Source organism: Alosa alosa, chromosome 24 (assembly GCF_017589495.1).
Source record: "Alosa alosa isolate M-15738 ecotype Scorff River chromosome 24, AALO_Geno_1.1, whole genome shotgun sequence".
Lineage (NCBI taxonomy): Eukaryota > Metazoa > Chordata > Actinopteri > Clupeiformes > Clupeidae > Alosa > Alosa alosa.
The window spans coordinates 17,229,404-17,249,046 of NC_063212.1; the positions used below are offsets into that span (position 1 = coordinate 17,229,404).

Sequence of the window (19,643 nt, forward strand, 5' to 3'; positions counted from 1 at the left end):
ACATGTATTTTTTTTGCATATGTACTGTGTTGGTCATGTTAATGTTGATGTAATGCTCTTACACACTAGATTACATTGCTGCTTCAATCCGGTCACCAATTCATGCATTGCACGGTTTTGCTGTGCCTGCAATACAATGTAACAATTTGTTTTCCAGCCGTTTAGCTAGAGGCTACATGTAGCACAAAACAATAACAATGACTAGCCTCCTGCTAATGCCCCTCGTGGCTCGAGAGAAACGCGTTCCTATAGCCACTCATTCGTACATGTTGTACGAGTGGGTGTACGATGACTTACAAGACAAATAGAAAGCACCATTACATTTTTTTCGCCATGCTATTTTGTAAGACTGTTACATTTTCAGTAGGAGACTGGGTTGTATATTCCCACCATCATCACAGAAGAAGGCTCATACCTTGTCCAAGTAGAAGATGCTGAATAACTGTAAAGAGCAATGTTTTACATGCACTGCAATATGATACCACTGAATAGCAAGAAAGTTAACATTTATAAATACTAATAAATATGCATTATTATTATTATTGTATGGTAAAATGGTACACGTACCAAACAGTGTGAGAAGTTTTTGCTGGTGTGTGCGTGCGTGCATGTGTGTGTGTGTGTGTGTGTGTATGAACATGCCCGGATTCAGAGGAATTTGTCATATCTGGTTTCTGCATACACAGGATAAAATTTGCTGGTTTGTTCTCCGTGTTTCTCTGATAACGGAACGGCGTAAAAGAGCTGGAAGGAAATCAGGACAAAGCCTTTGAACAGACCAGAGAATAAAGAGTGCATTTGTGTCCCCTCCGTTTCCATTGACACACCTCATTCTTCACTATTCAGGTAGGATACCACGTAGTCTGCAAAAGGTGAGTTATTCAGCATTATTACACGGCTCTTCACAAGGCAAGTAGAGTGCTCCATTGGCTTGAAGTTCTACAGTAAAATATTTTCATGTAATTACCGCTGCAAATATATAATTACCGCTGTTAATGGCAACGGGTTTTGTGCTTCTGATACGTCTTTCATATCACTACGCAAGGACTGGAACTTCATTTAAAAGTGAAAGCAGACGGTTGATCAGCTGTGTTCTAAAGAATGTTTGATTCAAGTTCAGCGTGTGTTGTTGCGAACTACTGTATTTGTTTCTCAGCAGATGCCACAATGAACAGTAACAAATAGGCTAGGCTATGTAGGCTAAAGTCATCGTGGGGAGTTTATTAGTTCGTTTTGGCAAGTAGCCGTGTAATAAGCGGGATAATGTATAGAACGCCGGTCATTATTGGGAAAATAAGTCCCTTCAGGGCGGAACAAGACCCCTCCGCTGCACGTCGGGGTCCGGTTCGCCCTGTCGGGACTTATTTTCCCAATAATGACTGGCGTTCTATACATTATCCCTTACTTAATCGTTTACAAGGTTTTGATACCGTCATACCTACAAGCATTTAGTAAAAAAAAAACATAGTGCACATCATGTCTGCAATGATTCTGTATCTGATTGATGTATGCAATGTCCCAAGTTTGAGAAGTGAATTAGCAAATGAACATTTGAGGAAGATACATTATAATTTGATTACATCCAAAAAGTTGAAATATTATGTACAAGGTCTTGTTTGTTTGTTTCATTATCCCAATACACTGAGACTTTGATGTAGCCTCACAAGCTTTTCTATCCCCTCTAATTCATGTCTTATTACTTCATTCAGATGGCAAACATTCATCCACTGGCAAACCTGCTTTCGCACCTACTCTTTCTAGGTTAGTAGCTTTCTTATGTACAATTTCTCTTTCACTTTGACCATTTTGTGCTCTGTGTAAGATTTTCATGTTTTTTGATGTAAATAAATCTTATAGTTGCCCCTGATGAATGGAAAAAAGACAGAAAGGACGCACACCCAAAAGATATAGGTTCTGCATAGAATCGTGCAAAAGTGTATAGACCCTTTCAAACAGGTGCATTCCTAAGGCTTTTCCGGTGGTACAGAAAACAACATTGACCTTAAGGTAACTTGGGGACAAGTCCCAAACAAAATCTTAAAAAACATGTTTCAGAGTTGACGTTTTGTAGAACATTAAGTCTGATTCATTTTCACTTCAAAGTATTTGCGTTGGTTTTGAGTGTTTAAACCGGAAACCCTTCTGGAACACATTGAAACGGTCTATAGTGACACTCAAAGTGCTGCCAAGTACTCCAAAATTAACTTTGATGCAGATATTTTGCTTCACCTGTTTCTTCCATCATTATACTCTCTCTAACTTTTGTCTCTCTCTTTTAGGCCTTTTTGCATTATCTGTTACTATCCCTCAGCATTCATTTAACCAAGCTCAGGCTGAACTAGGCAAAGACCTGGAGACCACCCCGGTCTCCCCAATAGACAGCGAGCAGGGTTCCCCTACCGTTACGCAGTCAGATCCTCTGACCCCTCTGGAAGGGACAGCTCCTACAGTAAAGCAAGCTCTTTACACGGACGTGATGACCTCTACAATACCCTCGCCAGGTTCCCAGGAAGGAATGGCCTCGAAAGAAGGCCAAGCCGCAGGGGAAAGCCCTGCTTCTGGAACACCCGGAGAACGTTCTTCACGGCCTGTCGGTTCAAGAGACCAAGCTGGAGAATCTCAAGGAAAACTTGCATCTCGTGAAAGTACTGCTACGTTGTAGCCATATCAAGTTTAGGCAACCAATTTCTCTTATACATATCAGGCTATATGTTAAAGGAACACGCCACCCAATGTCTGTAGTAATATATGTTCTTACCTTAACTTTCACGAGTTGAGTCATACCTCTCCCGTGTCGGTATGTGCACTCAAATGCTCTGGTGCGCGGCTGGACTGTGTTAGCATGTTGCTATGCTAGCGGGCTTTGCCGTAACTAACCGTAGAAGTAATCAAAAACATCCACGTTTTCCCGACTTAAATACAGTTGCACGAGTAGTTGATAGAAATGTCTACGGCCACGCAACATGAAATGTGGCGATTTTCCGCCGAATAAACAGGAGAACTACAATGTGTGGCTTAATAGCACTTGGGAGTACTTCACCTAGCGTAGTAGTATTGTTAACACCCTAGAGTTTAGAATCCATGCTGGATCGACCCTCAGCCTCTCCCTCCCCTCTGAGAGCAGAGAGAGGCACACACACTAGAGATGCGCTGATGGGCTATTATTTCAACCATAACTGCATAGCAAAACTTATCATCCATCAGCACCAAAGTTTTTTGACCAATTTTCAAAACCGCACCCGCCCACCATCCGCTGGTTGTTTTAATGTAGGCTATATGGGTGATGCAGCTGCTGGCGTGAGGCTAGAAAGCCCTTGCCTGTTCTAGAAAGACTGATCCAATGCAGCAAACATATTAAAGGCTAAAAAAAGTCGTACATTGGCTATGTTGTAGCCTATCCCTAGAATATCAGCAGCAAACTCAGTCTCTGTCTCGCGAAAACAGTCTCCAAATAAAAACGCACATCGGCCTGTTGCCTATTCTGCCAGCTTGTGACAATATATCGCCCAAAATGCTTGATTGCATTGCATTCTCCACATTTTTAGCTAAATTTACATGTACCACATCAGCATTTTTGTTCCATGAATCTTTTGTAAATTGCTTTACAATAGCTTTCTAGCCTCACGTCAGCAGCGCTGCATCACCCATATAGCCTACATTAAAACAACCAGCGGATGGTGGGCGGGTGCGGTTTTGAAAATTGGTCAAAAAACTTTGGTGCTGATGGATGGCTGATGGATGATAAGTTTTGCTATGCAGTTATGGTTGAAATAATAGCCCATCAGCGCATCTCTAGTGTGTGTGCCTCTCTCGCCTCAGAGGGGAGGGAGAGGCTGAGGGTCGATCCAGCATGGATTCTAAACTCTGTGGTGGATAGGATCTACAATTAGGTGTTAACAATACTACTACGCTAGGTCGGCACTCCCAAGTGCTATTGCGCCACACATTGTAGTTCTCCTGTTTATTCGCTTTGGAAAATCGCCACATTTCATGTTGCGCGGGGTCAGACATTTCTATCAACTACTCGTGCAACTGTATTTAAGTCGGGAAAACGTGGATGTTTTTGATTACTTCTACGGTTAGTTACGGCAAAGCCCCCTAGCATAGCAACATGCTAACACAGTCCAGCCGTGCACCAGAGCGTTTGAGTGCACGTACCGACACAGGAGAGGTATGACTCAACTCGTGAAAGTTAAGGTAAGAACATATATTACTACTGACATTGGGTGGCATGTTCCTTTAAGAGTTGCTTCACACATCTGAATAAGCATACATGAGTTATGTTGTTTCAAATCTTTTGTTATTCTCTTTGGACAAAAAGATTTACCAAGTACTTTAAAGCATTCCAACAACCAATCAAATCAATTTAAACAAAACAGTTGAGGGCAATGGGTTGTGTTTGAGTCACAGAGATGTTTGTGTACCTATCTGTGTTTTTTTGCAGGATTATCTGTATTTGAGACACTAAAGCCTCATTCCACACCTACAGAGCAGGCTAGTATTGGTATGTATCACTTAAGAGACTTCACTTGTTTTTAAAAAGACTGGCCATCAAGACACACACATGAACACCAACTGATTTAACAAAGGGATTTTTTAATATGTAAATTAATCTTTGAAACACAAAGGGAGCTGGTTGAATGTTTAACATTGGAGACCAAGGGATCATACTGTAGTTTTGACATTTTGTAATGCTTTGTTACTTTTTTTTCCATTTCATTCATCATTTTATTTTATTTAATTATACTTACAGGATAAGTATTTCATTAGAGCGTTATTAGTTTTGTGTGTTTTGTTTATACAAAGCCCTGTTTTGTGTCTATTTGTATTACAAACCATTTTTTTTATCAGCCACTCAATGCTTTTTGAGTCATCTGCCACTTTTTGTTCAGTGCCTATTAGGGCTGGGACAACGCGTCGACGTAACTTAGAAAACATAGTAGCACAAATGTTTCTTTTGACGGCACAAATCAGAACAAACCTAGCACAAACGATTGAGACCATTTTGGAAAGATTTGGACATTGATGGGGGGCTGGATGACGTCACACGCGTAACAAATAACGTGGAATATCTTAAAAAACATAGTAGCACAAATGTTACTTTTAATGGCACAAATGAGCACAAACATAGCACAAACGATTGAGACTATTTTGGGGAAATTTTAACAAGTATGGGGGGCTGAGCGACGTCACTGGCCAGAAAATGTAAAGTTTAATTACTTAAAACCCTTAACAGCACAAACGATTATTTTTACGGCACAAACCGGCACAAACGTAGCACAAACGAATAGCAGTGTTTTTAATAATTTTTGAATAACATGGGGGCCAGCTTCACGCAGGTCAACAACGTTGCTCAACCACCATGGTATGACGCAACTTGCGACCAAACAACAACATTAGGCTTGTTTGACTTGAGGCAGATCTGTGCAGATCTGACTTGATGTGATGCATGCTGGGTTAAACACAATGCATACTGGGATGGACGCAATGCTTACTGGTTAGAAATTCTGTACGACTTCTGTCAGCCGGGGAGGGACTTTCCACCGTGACACCATGTCACATGACCTTAAAATATTGCGGGAGTCTTAAACGTTCCACATACTCGACGCACCCGACCGGTAGCGCGACAATGTGACATCACAGAAGCGCCGTAACCATTTATACTCGCACGTCGTGGTCACGACACTAGTTGCAATATTCTCCTGAACAGAGGTGTCGCTGTTGTGAAAAGATTAACGCTAACTATGTTACACAGCAGAAGAAGCTGCATTAAGAAACACTAGTAGCAGAGAATGTAAACCGGCTCTGCTATTAGCTAGCCTCTGTGATGGTACTTCAGACTTTGGTTGCTACTATTCACACCACTACCACCATCATTATCATCTAGTTTCCAAGGTGTGCGCACAGGTAGATAGATAGATGGATATATAGATAGATACTTTAGTCATCCCGAGGGAAATTTTAATAATTTAAACAGTTTAGTTAGCTGGCTAGCTAGCTAGCAGCTGGCTGAGTTTGTGTAATTTTCTGAAGTGGAAAGAGATTTTGTTCAGGCCTTAATAGATATCCTTTGTTTGAAAATAAATCGTTTCTATTCTTTCCTCTTAATTCCATGTGTTGCAACTCTCGCTGGTAACTTTGTTAACTTATCCAGCAAACTATTAAAAATTCACGACCTGTATCAAAACACTGCAACTCTCGCTTGCCCTCGAACTAGTCCATCTTCCTGTTTCCGCTTTGTCGCGCTCGTCTGAAAAAAAATGAGTGGTGCGCTACCTCACGCTACCTGGCTAAAATCCTGGCGCGCCAGCAAGATCTACGTTGCGCTACCGGTCGGGTGCGTCGAGTATGTAGAAGCCCTTAGCCTGCAGACAGATCTTGCAGTTGCCTTCCACGAGCTGCACGAGCTGAAACACGCCCTCATGACGTTAGTTCAAAGACGTGATAGGGCCATTTTAGGGCCATAGGGATTTTGACGTGAGTTTCATGCTGCTTCCTTATGCTGGAATATGCAAAAATAAACAGAAATCGAAGGGATACCTTCTTATACGTGATTTCTGCAACAATAGTAGGCTAGCCTACTGAAAACGTTTGGATATTCTGTTATTTCCTGCTGTTGGTTAAATAGATAGATACACATATAGGGAAAACACTTGATATTGAATTTATGTGCTACAAAGCAGGCCTTGAAAGTTCTGCTGTATTTATTGCAAACAAAATTCCGCGATGTCTCCCGCGAGTCAGGCAGACTGTAGCCTGTCTGTCCGGGATGAGCTGCCCTCTGTTGTAGGCTAGCTCCTCCCGGCTAGCCTCTGAAGATCACGTTTACGTAGAAAGCCAGACAAAGTCAGACTCAGTCCATCTCAAACAAGCCTATTGTTACACCTGTTTCCAGAAAGCATCGTAGGCCTACCTGTGTTGCAATTTGCTACCTCCGACGTTCGAACACTGTAGTTCGAACAACGTTGTTGATGATGCAGCGATAGATATCATTGGTGGAAACAGTGGCAACGTGTAAGACCCCAACCCCTAGAAATTCTCTGCCACAGCCTATGGTGACATTTTTCTAATTTAAACCGAGTAATTAATGCTGGCATTGTCATTGTCATCTGCAAAAACCTAAACCTATTGCAAGTATATAAAACATTTTACTGAAGCCGACCAATATGTGCCATTATTTGTGTTAAATATTTATGAAAATATATAGCCTGCACGAATGTCTAGGTATCGCAAATGTTAATAATTGTCTCGTGGCTTAACGGTAGCGCGTCAGTGAACTACGTGCTCGGTCGTAGTTCGCATCCTATCTCTTCTTTTCATCTCTGAGTAAGAGTAGGCCTACGAGACACAACAATAGGTTTTGACCATACATATTCATGTATATAGTTGAGAAACCATAGGTATAAGACATCAGTCAAAAACAATTGAATCTACGTGTCACACTAGTTCACCTGCGGGTAGCGAGAAGCAAGAGGACAATCTCACATCATAAGAAAATCGAACGTTGGGATAAAGTCATCTGCTTTAGCCACTACACCATTTATCACTGCTGTTGTAAGAGTCTGTGAAGATTATAATACTAAAAGCAAGGCAATACTCGAATTAACATAAATAGCAAGAATGAGCCAAGTGGGGGAGTCAGTGTCTTAATCAAAATTAAGCTACAGGATAGATCAATGAGATAAACATCCACTTCGCAATTTTTGGTTAGGTGGTTGTGATTTTTGGTTAGGCGCTCCGGACACCAACAGGAACTACCAAGGAACGACACAAGTGTGACTGCTTAGGGGCAGTAGTTCAAACGACCAAACTTTGCGTCCTTGTTTGTGATTGAGAGTTCGAACTAACCTGACTCTCGCCAGATGAATTTCGTTCTGCTTAGCTCCGCCTAGCTTCACTCACATCCATCTGGGACCTCTTCTGTTGAGAGTAATTTCTGCACCAGATTTTATGGTAGAGCCAATCAGGACGCAGGGCGGGAGTTTCATAGATGTGACATAGCGTAGAAGCGACTGTGAGACTGTTATCAGCGTCACGGGTTGGCTTCGATGTGAGTGGTTGAAGTAGCACGTCAATAGATGACGGACAAGTGGCTTATCCAATCATATGCAAGCATTTTTTGATTAGGCCCAGCCTTCTGAAGCAACACTTCAATGGATTGATCCCAGATGGATGAGCGGAGCTAGGCGGAACGAAATTCATCTGGCAAGTCAGGTTAAGTTCGAACTACCCTTTCTAGAAACGCCAAATCCAAGAATGATGGAGCGAACTACCAAGGTTGCGACGCAAGTTAGCAAACGACACTTTCTAGAAACGAGCCCCTGCATGTTTACCTTCACTCTCTGCTCTCTGACCATGACTGCAATATGTACACAATATATGATTATTCATACTAATGCAAACATTTGGATTTAATATGATCTCTATTATTTGACCTAGAATTGTAATTATTTTTTTTAATTTACATTCGTATAGCAACATCTCTTTAGTCTTTTGTCAAAGAAACCTATTGGTCAAGTAGAAATGCATTATAATCTAAATTCTACATGGCCATGGGTATGACTAATGATAGGTTTAAGTGTGACTCATCCATAGACTTGCATTATATCACCCTATGTGGTGCAAAGTCATTTTTGTGGCTATCTGGGTAAAGCAGCATGGGTGCTTTTGACTACAACAACAGCACATAATTGGTTTGCCTGGAAACGGCAGTAGCAAAACATCTGGGTCTAATCTAATAGCAAGACAAATGTATCCACTTTAGTAGTATTGGTAATTCAAAGTACCGGTACTTAGAAATTAACAGATTAAATAACATAATATATAATATATATATATATATATATATATATAGAGAGAGAGAGAGAGAGAGTTATAAGCTTCTATTGTTAGCTACATTCACTGCACACACATAAATACTATTATGCTTAAAATTGTCGCTTTGGACAAAAGCGTCAGCTAAATAACATAACCATAATATAACCATAACTATGTTTATACCTATATAGATATGTAGAATATACACCTATATAGAATTACTGACACGATTATTGCTCTTTTAACCAGGGCCCAAACCAACCAGTTCATACCCCACAGGAAACACAGCGACTGGAGTTACACAGTTGGCCACAACCCTTGATGGGTCTGGCTCTGGAGATGGCCCTGAGGAGGGCCTGAGGCGCAGCTTGGCTTCCAGTGAAGGTCCCATGGAGAGGACTACAACTGCAGAGGACGACAGCAAAGAGCAATAAAAAAGAGAAGTTGGAGAGCTCATCGATCTTACAGTTTTTTTGTCTATTCTAAAAGATCAAATTGTATGTGTTTGTTTGTAGGTTAACTGCACAAGAAAGTGACACAGCTCTGTTGGTTGTAAGTTGTAAACATTCAAACATCTGTGTCCAGATTTGGATTCTATCTTGCTTTGAAGTGACCTTTCAGTTTTAACCTTACACCTGTTTAGTAACCTTCAAACTTCAAAAGTGCCATTGCTTCAGTTAGGTCTAGATTTTAGATTTTACCTTCTTCCTACTAAAATACTTGACATTCTATAGTGGTTTACTATATTTGGAAATGATAAGATAAGAAAAGAGGTATGCATTTTTATTAAAATACACACACACAATGTTCTATTTGCCTCAAACATTCCACATAATTCAACAGAATTACTGATAACACTTTATTTGAACTTTTTGTCTTGAGAAATAACATGACCTTGTCAAAAAAATATGAGCGAGGCGTATCCTATAACTTGCCATGAGTTTTTTTATTTTTATAGCAGTGGTGTCACAGTGGCATGCCATCATTATCAATAAATGTAAATAAAAGTTGAATTGTCTTTTTTGTGCTATTTTGAATGTACACCAACCTCAGCTGCTGAGAGGAAATGGCACGATACTAAAACACCAATGATCTCACAAGCTGCCAGTCGTTACTGTCCTTCTTATCCAGCGTGACTAATGCAAAGAAAACCTTTCTACAATGATACAAATTCACAGCGCCACTGACATCTGGAAACTATTACCCACTTTTTAAAACTCTCAACCCTCCACTTCCTCCTCCGGCTACCAACCTCACAGTCAACATCTTTGCTTCATTCTTCATCAGCAAAGTGTCAGCTATCAGTAGTCAGTTCTCTAAACCGTTCAGTCACAACCTGTCTTATCTAGTTAAGGTTGCAACCAACCTTTAAATTCATAGCGGCCCTACTAGATGTCCCTCTCTGTCTCAACTGGCAGAAGTCCTACTGCATATCCTCAGTCTTTCCCCAGTTTATTGCACATCATTTACGTCATTCGCCTCTCACTGAGTGAGTGAGGTGTCCAAATTCCTAACATGTAGCTGCCCTACTACAGGCCCAATGGACCCAATTCCAGACCAAACTTCACAAGAGAGTCTGTATCACCCGAGACAGTGGGGATAGCTACAGCTGCATCCGAGAAGTCTGGCAGGTCAATTTCTTCTGCCTGAAGAACATGACAGTAATTAGTTAATAAGTAGAGTAGTCAATAAAAAAACACTACATGTGTATTTAATATAATATGAAATACCAGTGAATGAAAAGTTCAGGTAAAATTCCCAAATATGACATTCTTGGTGAATTACTGTAGTATGATTTAATTGCTATTCTGGTGGCTAGGAAGATGGTTGTGGTTGTTGTCTTTTGGCTGCAAGGTAGTATCAGAGAGGGCTGAATAGAAATAGAGATATATAGAGAAGACAAAGTAAAAAAAGAGTGAATGAGGACACACAATTTAATCAAATTCCAGGTCTTAAAAAATCCATCTTCCCACAGGAAGATGGGAAGGGCCTGCAGAGTAATTTTCCTTCTGCTGTTGACATTGACATCTTCCTAGAAAGACAGAGGGATTGTGGGGTAATGGGAAGACAAATCAGCAGAATATTAATCCTATGCATATATTAAATAAGACTATAGTACAGGTGACATGTAAATACAAGATTCACTCCTTCACGCTCCTGATATGCAACCTCCTGCTCTGTCTTTCTATGAAATCGTGAGAGATGAATGTTCAGTGCATTAATAGACTGGAATGAGTAAATGCATGAGTGGTGTATATGGTAATGGGCTGACCCTTGAAAACTGACTGTGATTTAACTAATAATGGCAAAGTAACTGAGCCTGTGTCTCGGAAGAGGCGTCACATGACCTGCATAACCAACACATTTTGAAAATGCCACATAAAATAAGTCTAAGGTGTCCCTTCATTGATACAAAAGCATCACTTAACCCTAGCCTTTGTGTATCCCTGTGGAGAGATGCAAAGGGATAACATTAGGCTAGGCTATTCTCATTGGTAAATAAATGCTTACAAAATATCACTATAACTTATACAGAGGTGGAAAAAGTACGAAAATATTGTACTCAAGTAAAAGTACCAATACTTTGATGAAATATTACTCAAGTACAAGAAAAAGTAGTCCATTTAAAGTGTGGCGGAATTCATTCCACCCTGTCTCAATGTTAATTGTTTTCAATTGTCCAGAAGCACACGCATACACTGCACACACAAACACAAGTAACATAATTGACGCTACTTAATCATTTCATCGGCTCTGGAATGAGAAGCACCTGTAGCGAGACTGATTGAGGGTGGCCGTAAGCCGGCATTTGGTTTAGATGCCAGTTTGTAGCATTGTTGGTGGGGGAGAGTATCGAGTAAAGCACAGTGAGAAGCGATATTAACGCGGCCCAAAAGTAGCGAGAGCACCAGCGCAAAAAGGAGTATTGAGAGCCTTAAGGAGTAATACTCTGGGGAGATTCCAAGACGAGCAACACTAGCAACGAAGTAAAGTCAATGGCCCGGTCTGTTGTTGTTGAGCCGAGCGAAGTAGCCTAGCCTTTCCCAGACAGACCAAAACAGCCCCTCCAGAAACTGTGAGTCGAATCCTACTTTTCCTTGCTGCTCGGTTGAACTGGCCCTGAGTGACTCTCCACGCTGCAGTGGAGCTTAAATTCCTCGCTCTGCTCCTCTCCTCCACACACACACACACACACCCTCTTACTCTGCTTTTCTCCCCTACACACACACACATGCACGCACGCTAACATACGCAGACACCCTCTCCCGCAAAATGGCCTACATACAGTACACAGTTTAAACACACTGATATCCTTTGTTTAGTTCTAAATACACGCACACTGATAACTTTTGTTTAGTTTTTGGGGTATCTCACTGACGAGTGAGCTAGAGACTTTGGATTTTTGTGTTGTAGCCTATATTGTTTCCCAGACAGCATTTACATCTGCGCCAGATCCGTTTTTGAATCAGCAGATTCGCGCAGCAGTCGCACTCACTATGCAGATCTGCACCAACTTTGCGCCAGACTTGTCTGTAGCTTCTGACTGTGACCGTCCATCCAGCGGGTGCAGCGCTATCGGGGCAGCCAGCAGACCAGACAGCCACAACTGAATTGAGTCCGCCCGGCGGGTGTGGGCCAGATCCGCAGGAGCTGTGCAGACCTGAAGCGCCACAACTAACGGAACACTTTCCCCCCACATAAACCTGCAACTCTGCGTTATGTGATTATGCAGAGTGGAAGACTACAGACTGCACCGTCTTTGTGATTATTGGTAACTACATTATACAAGTATCATTTTAAATGTAAACTGGTGTTGATGTCATTTTAGTCTGCTAAATATTTAGGCCTGTATTAAACATGAAAGTTTACAAACTTTGTTTACTCTAAAATTCTGACAACCTGAAACGTGCCAGACAAGCTGGGTAGTAGCTACAGTTAGCTTGTAGTCTAGGTTCTTTTAAACATGCATCCACAACTATGTGAACATGAGCTTTAAGGCTAAATTGGTGAGCTTTGCTTATTATTCACCAAAATCGCTGAATATCGTGTCCATTGTGTGTTAGCTGCAAATCCGTAGCCATTAGCGCTAACATTACCCACTTTGTCTGTAGCTAGCCTTGCTGCTAGTAGCACTGCAGGTATTGCATAGACGGCCAGCGTTTTTTAAGCCTGTTTTCAAATGGATTTAGAGTGGAAAAACTTGGCTGTAAACACTAGGCTTTTTATCTAAGATCCACAAGAATTGTCGCTGTCCTCCAGTTTATCCGGTTTGGGATGCAATGCGTTGTTGGCATACTATACTGTTATAAAATAAATAATCTTATGGATGTTGAATCTAATATTTTGAGTTTGCTACTCTTTGTTTCTTTGCTTTGTGTGCTTTTTGTACATCTCACAGGAGCAGTGAGGAAGAATCGCAGGTTGATGCCTAACTTTAACGTTAGTCCATTGGGCTAGTTTTTGCCCTGGTCCTCTGACATCCATCCGTGAACGGCGCTGCTATTCACCGTCTGCTCGAAAATATTTCTCAGGACAGCTACTAGCCTCTGCGAGAGATCTGCCGCTGCCGTGGCCAAGGAACTGCTGCTGACCTGCGAGCTGCCATGATGGCAGCCTGCCCTGCAGTCTGGATTGAGTAGCCTAGCTAACGTCGAAGAACTCTCACGAAACAACAAACTGTCGCTGTCAAAGTCCACCGACCTGCTGATCTGCAGGATCGCCCAACTGTTCTGTGCTTTCAGTGCTACCCAGACTGCCAGTAATCTTCCTCCGACACAGCTGAGCGCCGTCATCATCATCGGGACATAGGCCGGTTAGATGCAACAGACTATGTTAACATGACATTTTCTTTCAGTGCGTTTAGCGGAGTTTGTTTATCAATATAAGCCTTATATTTCACATATTGGTTTGGTTTGTGTTATGTTGTAGGCCTAGGCCTAAGCTTAGGCTAGCGTACACAGTGTTCTCTTTTGCCTTTTTAAGTTTTTAAAATAAACTATTTTGAAAATTACAAATTGTGTGGGTCTTAATTCTCTGATCGCTTAAATATGAATCACAGACCAGGGCCAGATGAGCCCCAGATGTAGAATATGAGTCTGGGCCAGATCCGCACCAAATGCCATGGCAATATTAACTGTACTGGGCCAGTTCTGGCCCAGATCTGTCTCTGATCCGTAATTCCAACCTGTTCCGGTATTGGCCCGTTGGAAGAAATTACCCCGGGGCAGGTCCGTTTTAGAGGATCTCTTTAAAATGCTAATGAAGATCTGGACCAAATCTGGCCCAAATATATTTTGCTGTCTGGGTAGGGCCAGTTTGTATGCTTAAAGCCTGAGACTGGCAGTTGATCCAGGTGGCCTGAACACCTGCCATAGGATTCTAATTGCTTAACGGCCGTATTATGATGTCACAATCGGCTATGTTAAGTCTATGGGGATTTTTAAAAAGTTTTTCTTTAATAGTTTAAAAAGTATAAAAGTTTCAAAGTTGAAAAGACATAGCAGCTTCGTCCGTTTGAATACCTACGTTACAAAGTTTGAATGAAGTTTCTAAGTTAAACTGTTCAAGAGAAATAGCGTATGGAAAAAGTGGTAAGCGGAATAATAATAAGAAGAAGTTGTTGCCTAGGAAGAACAGTACAGTGCATTTTCATGCACTGTAATGAAAAAGTGTGCATAGACAGCTATACAAGAACAATTGTGTCTAGCTAGCTGAGTTTGACTGCTTCAAAGTCCTTTTAGGCAAGTCCCTCCACTCGGCAGTCATATTGCAACGCTTTTTGGGTACTCATCGGGCATCCTATTCGGCAGAAATACGCATGCAGAAGGCTTCACGACACCAGTGTGCTCCAGTGGTGAGTTCACAACACTTGATTGGCACGATGTCTGCACAACACAGCACATAATTGGCTCAATGTAGTCACATCACACCACATGATTGGCTCAATGTATACACATGTCGACATTTTGGCGAAGAAGGGGTGGGATATGTGTAGACAACAGTACCCCATGCATTTCTATGGAGGATTTTTTGAGTGCTGTCTCCTCATTAGAAAGTCTCTGACTGATCTTGTTTTTATGCCTGTAACTCTACTCTACACCAGATGTGAGGAGTACCACCATGCTGCCCTCTGCAGCCTGTGCATTGGCAATGAGGAGACCAAACATTGTTAATTCGAGCTTGCCTTTTAGATGTAACATTAGGTTGAGTCAATTGTCTATGCTTACCTAAATCTTATTTTGCTTTGACATTTTTATGTGCATGCACAAACAAAGTCGATGGAGAGGGGTGAAGGTGTAACCCACCTAAGCATTGGTTACTAAACCCAAAATTAGTTGCCAATGTTAAATAAATAGGTACATAAATTGAATAAATAACAAAATAATTAAAAATCCAGAAGGACATACGATTTTTTAGTCAACGGGAAATGCTTTTATTTTGACAAGCGTGTTGCTTGGATACCAGAATTAGTTTATTTTACGTTCTACTCGATAACGTTACACCAGAGAATGTCTAATCGGAAGAGAATTGGCACTGTCTGGTTACTTCCGGTTTCTGGACTGGTTGCAGTTCCTGCTCAGATTCCACTTGAGGGCCGCGAGGCGAAGTGCAGAATGCATGGAGGTCTATGGAGCTTTACCCCTCAATATCCACTTTTCTCTGGATATAATTTTTTGAGTAGTAGTTTGAATGTTGCATTAAGCTAGGAGAGGCAAAGAAAATACACACTGTTGATTGTTATATTTTTTGAAGTCACGTAAGTCTTCTAAAAAGCCTTTCAAATATGTCAATGACGTCATTCATTAGCACAATGCTAGCGTGATATGGGCAACAACGACCCGACCTGTAAGAAATGAAAAGGACATAAGTACTCGTTCATTCAACTTTAGATCTAAAATCTATATTGAACTTGCATAAATTACAATAAAATCTACGATTCTTCCACGACAAGCAGGTGAAAGAGATACATTTAACCGTCTAGCTCCATAGACCCCCATTCAACCTGCACTCGCCTGCGATCACCCCCAGTGGAATTCTGATGGAACTGCAACCAATGTCGTTACAATGAGGCTTAATAGGAAGTGCCAAGGCTCTCCGTAGACGGGCTCTGGTTACACTTGAATGAATAGACTTTGAATCAAAACCTTTTACTCCTTGACACCTTTCTATCGTGAATCATTTTTAATACCTCTTAAGTCGTTTTACTATTTCTACTTTGTCCTTAATCTTCCCTCATTGTTTTGACATCTTCATCCACTTCCACTTGTTTTGAACGCCGGTGAGTAATTTATCTGCTAGCAAAGATTGTTAAGGCTAGCGAGTGATTAGCATCGCGTAGCAGCAATTGCATTAGAATGGGGCTAGCATGTAGCATACTAGGATAACTTTGAGCTAATTGAATGAAAAAAACCAATCGGATATTTACGTTTACTGTACTGCTTTGTTACTGTACTTTACTGTACTGTAATGTTAGTGTTTTAATATTAATATGATATGTGATTGTTATTGAATATGACAAGTGTAATTAGTAGATGGTGTGCTATGATTTTATATGAGATATATGCAGTAACAGACTCCCCAGAGAAGACGTTAGTTTGGCATGTTCTAAGACACGAGCTAGTAGCCTGTGTGTGTGAGATGAAAGTGGAATCCTTTCTCTCATGTTTGGTGACTAGGGTTGCCAACTTTCTGATATGAAAATAAGGAAGGGGGGGGGGTTCGATAATACACTTCAGTAAGTACACCGGCATCCACTTCAGTTAGTGTGGGGGGGTATTGAAATTATGTTTCGATATGTATTATTGTACTAAATAGTGCATCATTTTACAAAATTGTGAGCTATTATTTACTAAAATGCGCACATAATATACTACATTCTAGCCACTAGCCTACTCATTTTCTATCTGGTGCAAAACAAGAATAATTTCGATGCAAAAACACTTGATAAAGAAATAACTGTTTGTAGCCTATTATACTCAAACCAAATAACTCTGAAAACTGAACTGGCGGATATGCTGTCATAGAAAAAAATATATTGAACATCACAAGCAGCTCCAGAAGCTCTGAATTTGGTGAAGCCTTATTTTATTTCTGGCTTTTTTTTGTGGCTATTCTGCAGCAAGTAGGCTAGCCTATTTGTTTATCTTGCAAAGATGCACTGTAAAACTCATGACGACATGTCATCTCACGCTACGCTATCAGCGTAATATACGTGACTCGCAGTGGCTCAAACGAAAAGTGCATTCTCTGTTGGGATTAGGCCTGTCAAACTCGATTCCTTTTAAGGATCCGGGTTATTCTGAGTCACTCACTAAACTGATCCGGGTTGAACGAGTCACTTGAGTCAGTATTGCTAAATCGCAAAGAAATTCAGTCCTACGTTCAAGCAGTGCCGTGGGGTGCTTCATTTCGTTAAGTGCCTTCTCATGTTGGATGTGGATCCTCCATGACTTGAAACCAGGTTTTTGCAGCACTTGCATTTAGCCTTTAGAGTTTTGCTCTCCTGGTCAAAGTGCATCCACACATTGTTCATCTTTTTGGTGCTCATGTTCAGAAACTTTGATCTTATTGACAGAGAGGGTAGCCTATATTATAATAATTTAATTATTTGTTGTTGTTTTGTTAACAATAGAAAAGTTTGCCTAGGTCTAATGCTACTCTGCTACAATGTTTATTACCACTACTACTAATAGTAGGCTACTAGGAATCTATTCTAATAAGTATTATAGGCTGCTAATACTAGGCAACTAATTTTACTATTAATCATGGCTATACTGTTAGGTAGCCTAATATAATATAATATAAAATAGCCTAATATAATAGCATCAAAACCTCCACCCACTCACGGGAAAGAAAGCAGTTTAAGCCAGACTGTTTATTTATTGTCTTAACCTAGCCTAAGCAATTGACTTTCAATGTAGACATTGATACAGGAACGTAGAAATGCCCTGCAGTGAATATATTATTATTATTGTTATTATTATTACTACTACTACTACTACTATTCTCATTAGGCCTATTATTATTATCACCTTGACACCAGTAGAAACTAGGCTACTCGTGGTCTACAGATCCACTCATGTAGCCGGGCTGATTCGACTGACTTCGCACCCATAACAACATAACAGTACCGGTCCGCCCGGCTGATCCAAATGACCCAGGTAGGCTAGCCTACTCAAGCAACTCCATACAGAGCTTGCAATGTTTAGGACTGTCTTGCGACCTAATTGCATTTTAAAGTAGGCTATGCGTGCAGAATATATGTTATTTAAGAAAGTGAACGCATGGCTTTTTGTTGTGGATTTTCTTTTAACCTTGACGAGGGGAGTTACCGGCTCCTCTAAAGATCCACTCATGACAACGTGAGTCGGCTGATTCGGGCTGACTTCGACTCATAACAACAACGGCCCGCCTGGCTGATCCGACTGACCCAGGTAGGCTAGCCTACTCTCCATACAAAGCTTGCAATGTTTCGGACTGTCTTCGCGACCTAATTGCATTTTAAAGTAGGCTATGCGTGCAGAACATATGTTATTTCAGAAGTGAAAGCATGGCTTTTGTTGTGGATTTGTTTTCACCTTGACGAGGAGTTAGGCTACTCGCTGCTCTAAAGATCCACTCATGACAACGTAGCCGGCTGATTCGGGCTGACTCACACTCATAACAACGTAACCGACCGCCCGCTGATTCGACTGACCCAGGTAGATACTCAAGCAGCTCCATGAGCGTGCAGTTCGGACTGTCTGCACGACCTAATTGCATTTTAATATGCTACATCTATACACCAAATCTAATTATGTCTAGGCTACATGCAGAACATTGAATGTTATTTCAGAAGTGGAAAAATGGCTTTTGTTGTGGAATTGCTTTTTTCACCTCGAGGAGGAGCTACCGCCTCGCGCAGATCCACTCATGACAACATAGCCGGCTGATTCGACTGACTCGTACTCAACGTAGCCTAACCGGCCGGCTGATCCGACTAACCCGGATTGCTACTCAGCCGCTCCAATCTGAGTCTCATGGTCTGTGAGTCTGCAATGTTTCCGGCTCTGCGGGAAGTTAACCAGTTATCTCGGACTGCCTGCTCACTCAGTCGCTTGAGTTAATTTGTGGAGTTGTGGTTGCCTACGAAATTGTTAAATTTTTGGCAGCTACGATGGCTAGGGCTAGGAGGCTAGCTAATGTTGCAAGAGGGTTGTGTGTGGCGCTGTTTATCGTTTTAGATTGAATTGTAGTAGGACTCAACTGATCCGAGTTAATGATACTAGAGACTCGCGACTCATGGGTTAATTTAAAGACACGGGTGAAAGATCCGAGTGAATCACGACTTAAACACCTTTAGTTGGGATAGTGATGACAGACAAACTGAGAGGGATAAATGACAGCAGCAAAGTAGTTCATAGTCTAACTTATAATACTGATCTGTCATGGATTTGCACGAGTTGATTCTCAATAATACGGAACAAAATGCGTTCCGTATCAGTTCAATACAGAACACATCTTTTTCCTTGCAAATACGGGACGATTCCGTATTTTACGGAACGGTTGGCAACCCGTGGCTATGTTGTGCCTCTCTTAATTGAAATGTTGTTTTCTGTAGCCCACACTACTAAATTTGGAGGCAGCAACCTGAAGGGGAAGGAGAAGCTGCCACTGTTCGGAACCCGGAGTATGCAGCACAATAAAACGTAAGTAAAACTTCGGGACAGTCTGCACAAATTCAAAAAAAGTGCAGCTCTTACCTGAAAGCTAAAGGTTTTCTTCTTTGCTTGCAGGCCCGGCAGCAGCAGTAGGAGGAGGGGAGGAGGAGCAGCAGCAGCAGTAGG

The 19,643-nt window shown here is 41.4% G+C and overlaps 1 protein-coding gene across 1 annotated transcript; it reads left to right on the plus strand.

Annotated features, from left to right (window-relative positions):
- Positions 1-672: 672 nt before the first annotated feature.
- LOC125289153 lies at positions 673-9,827 on the plus strand. Its single transcript, XM_048235855.1, has 5 exons — positions 673-846; positions 1,710-1,761; positions 2,280-2,645; positions 4,445-4,504; positions 9,067-9,827. Exons 2-5 carry the CDS (start codon positions 1,710-1,712, stop codon positions 9,249-9,251), a joined length of 663 nt encoding a protein of 220 aa, XP_048091812.1. The 5' UTR covers positions 673-846; the 3' UTR covers positions 9,252-9,827.
- The last annotated feature ends 9,816 nt before the right edge of the window (positions 9,828-19,643 follow it).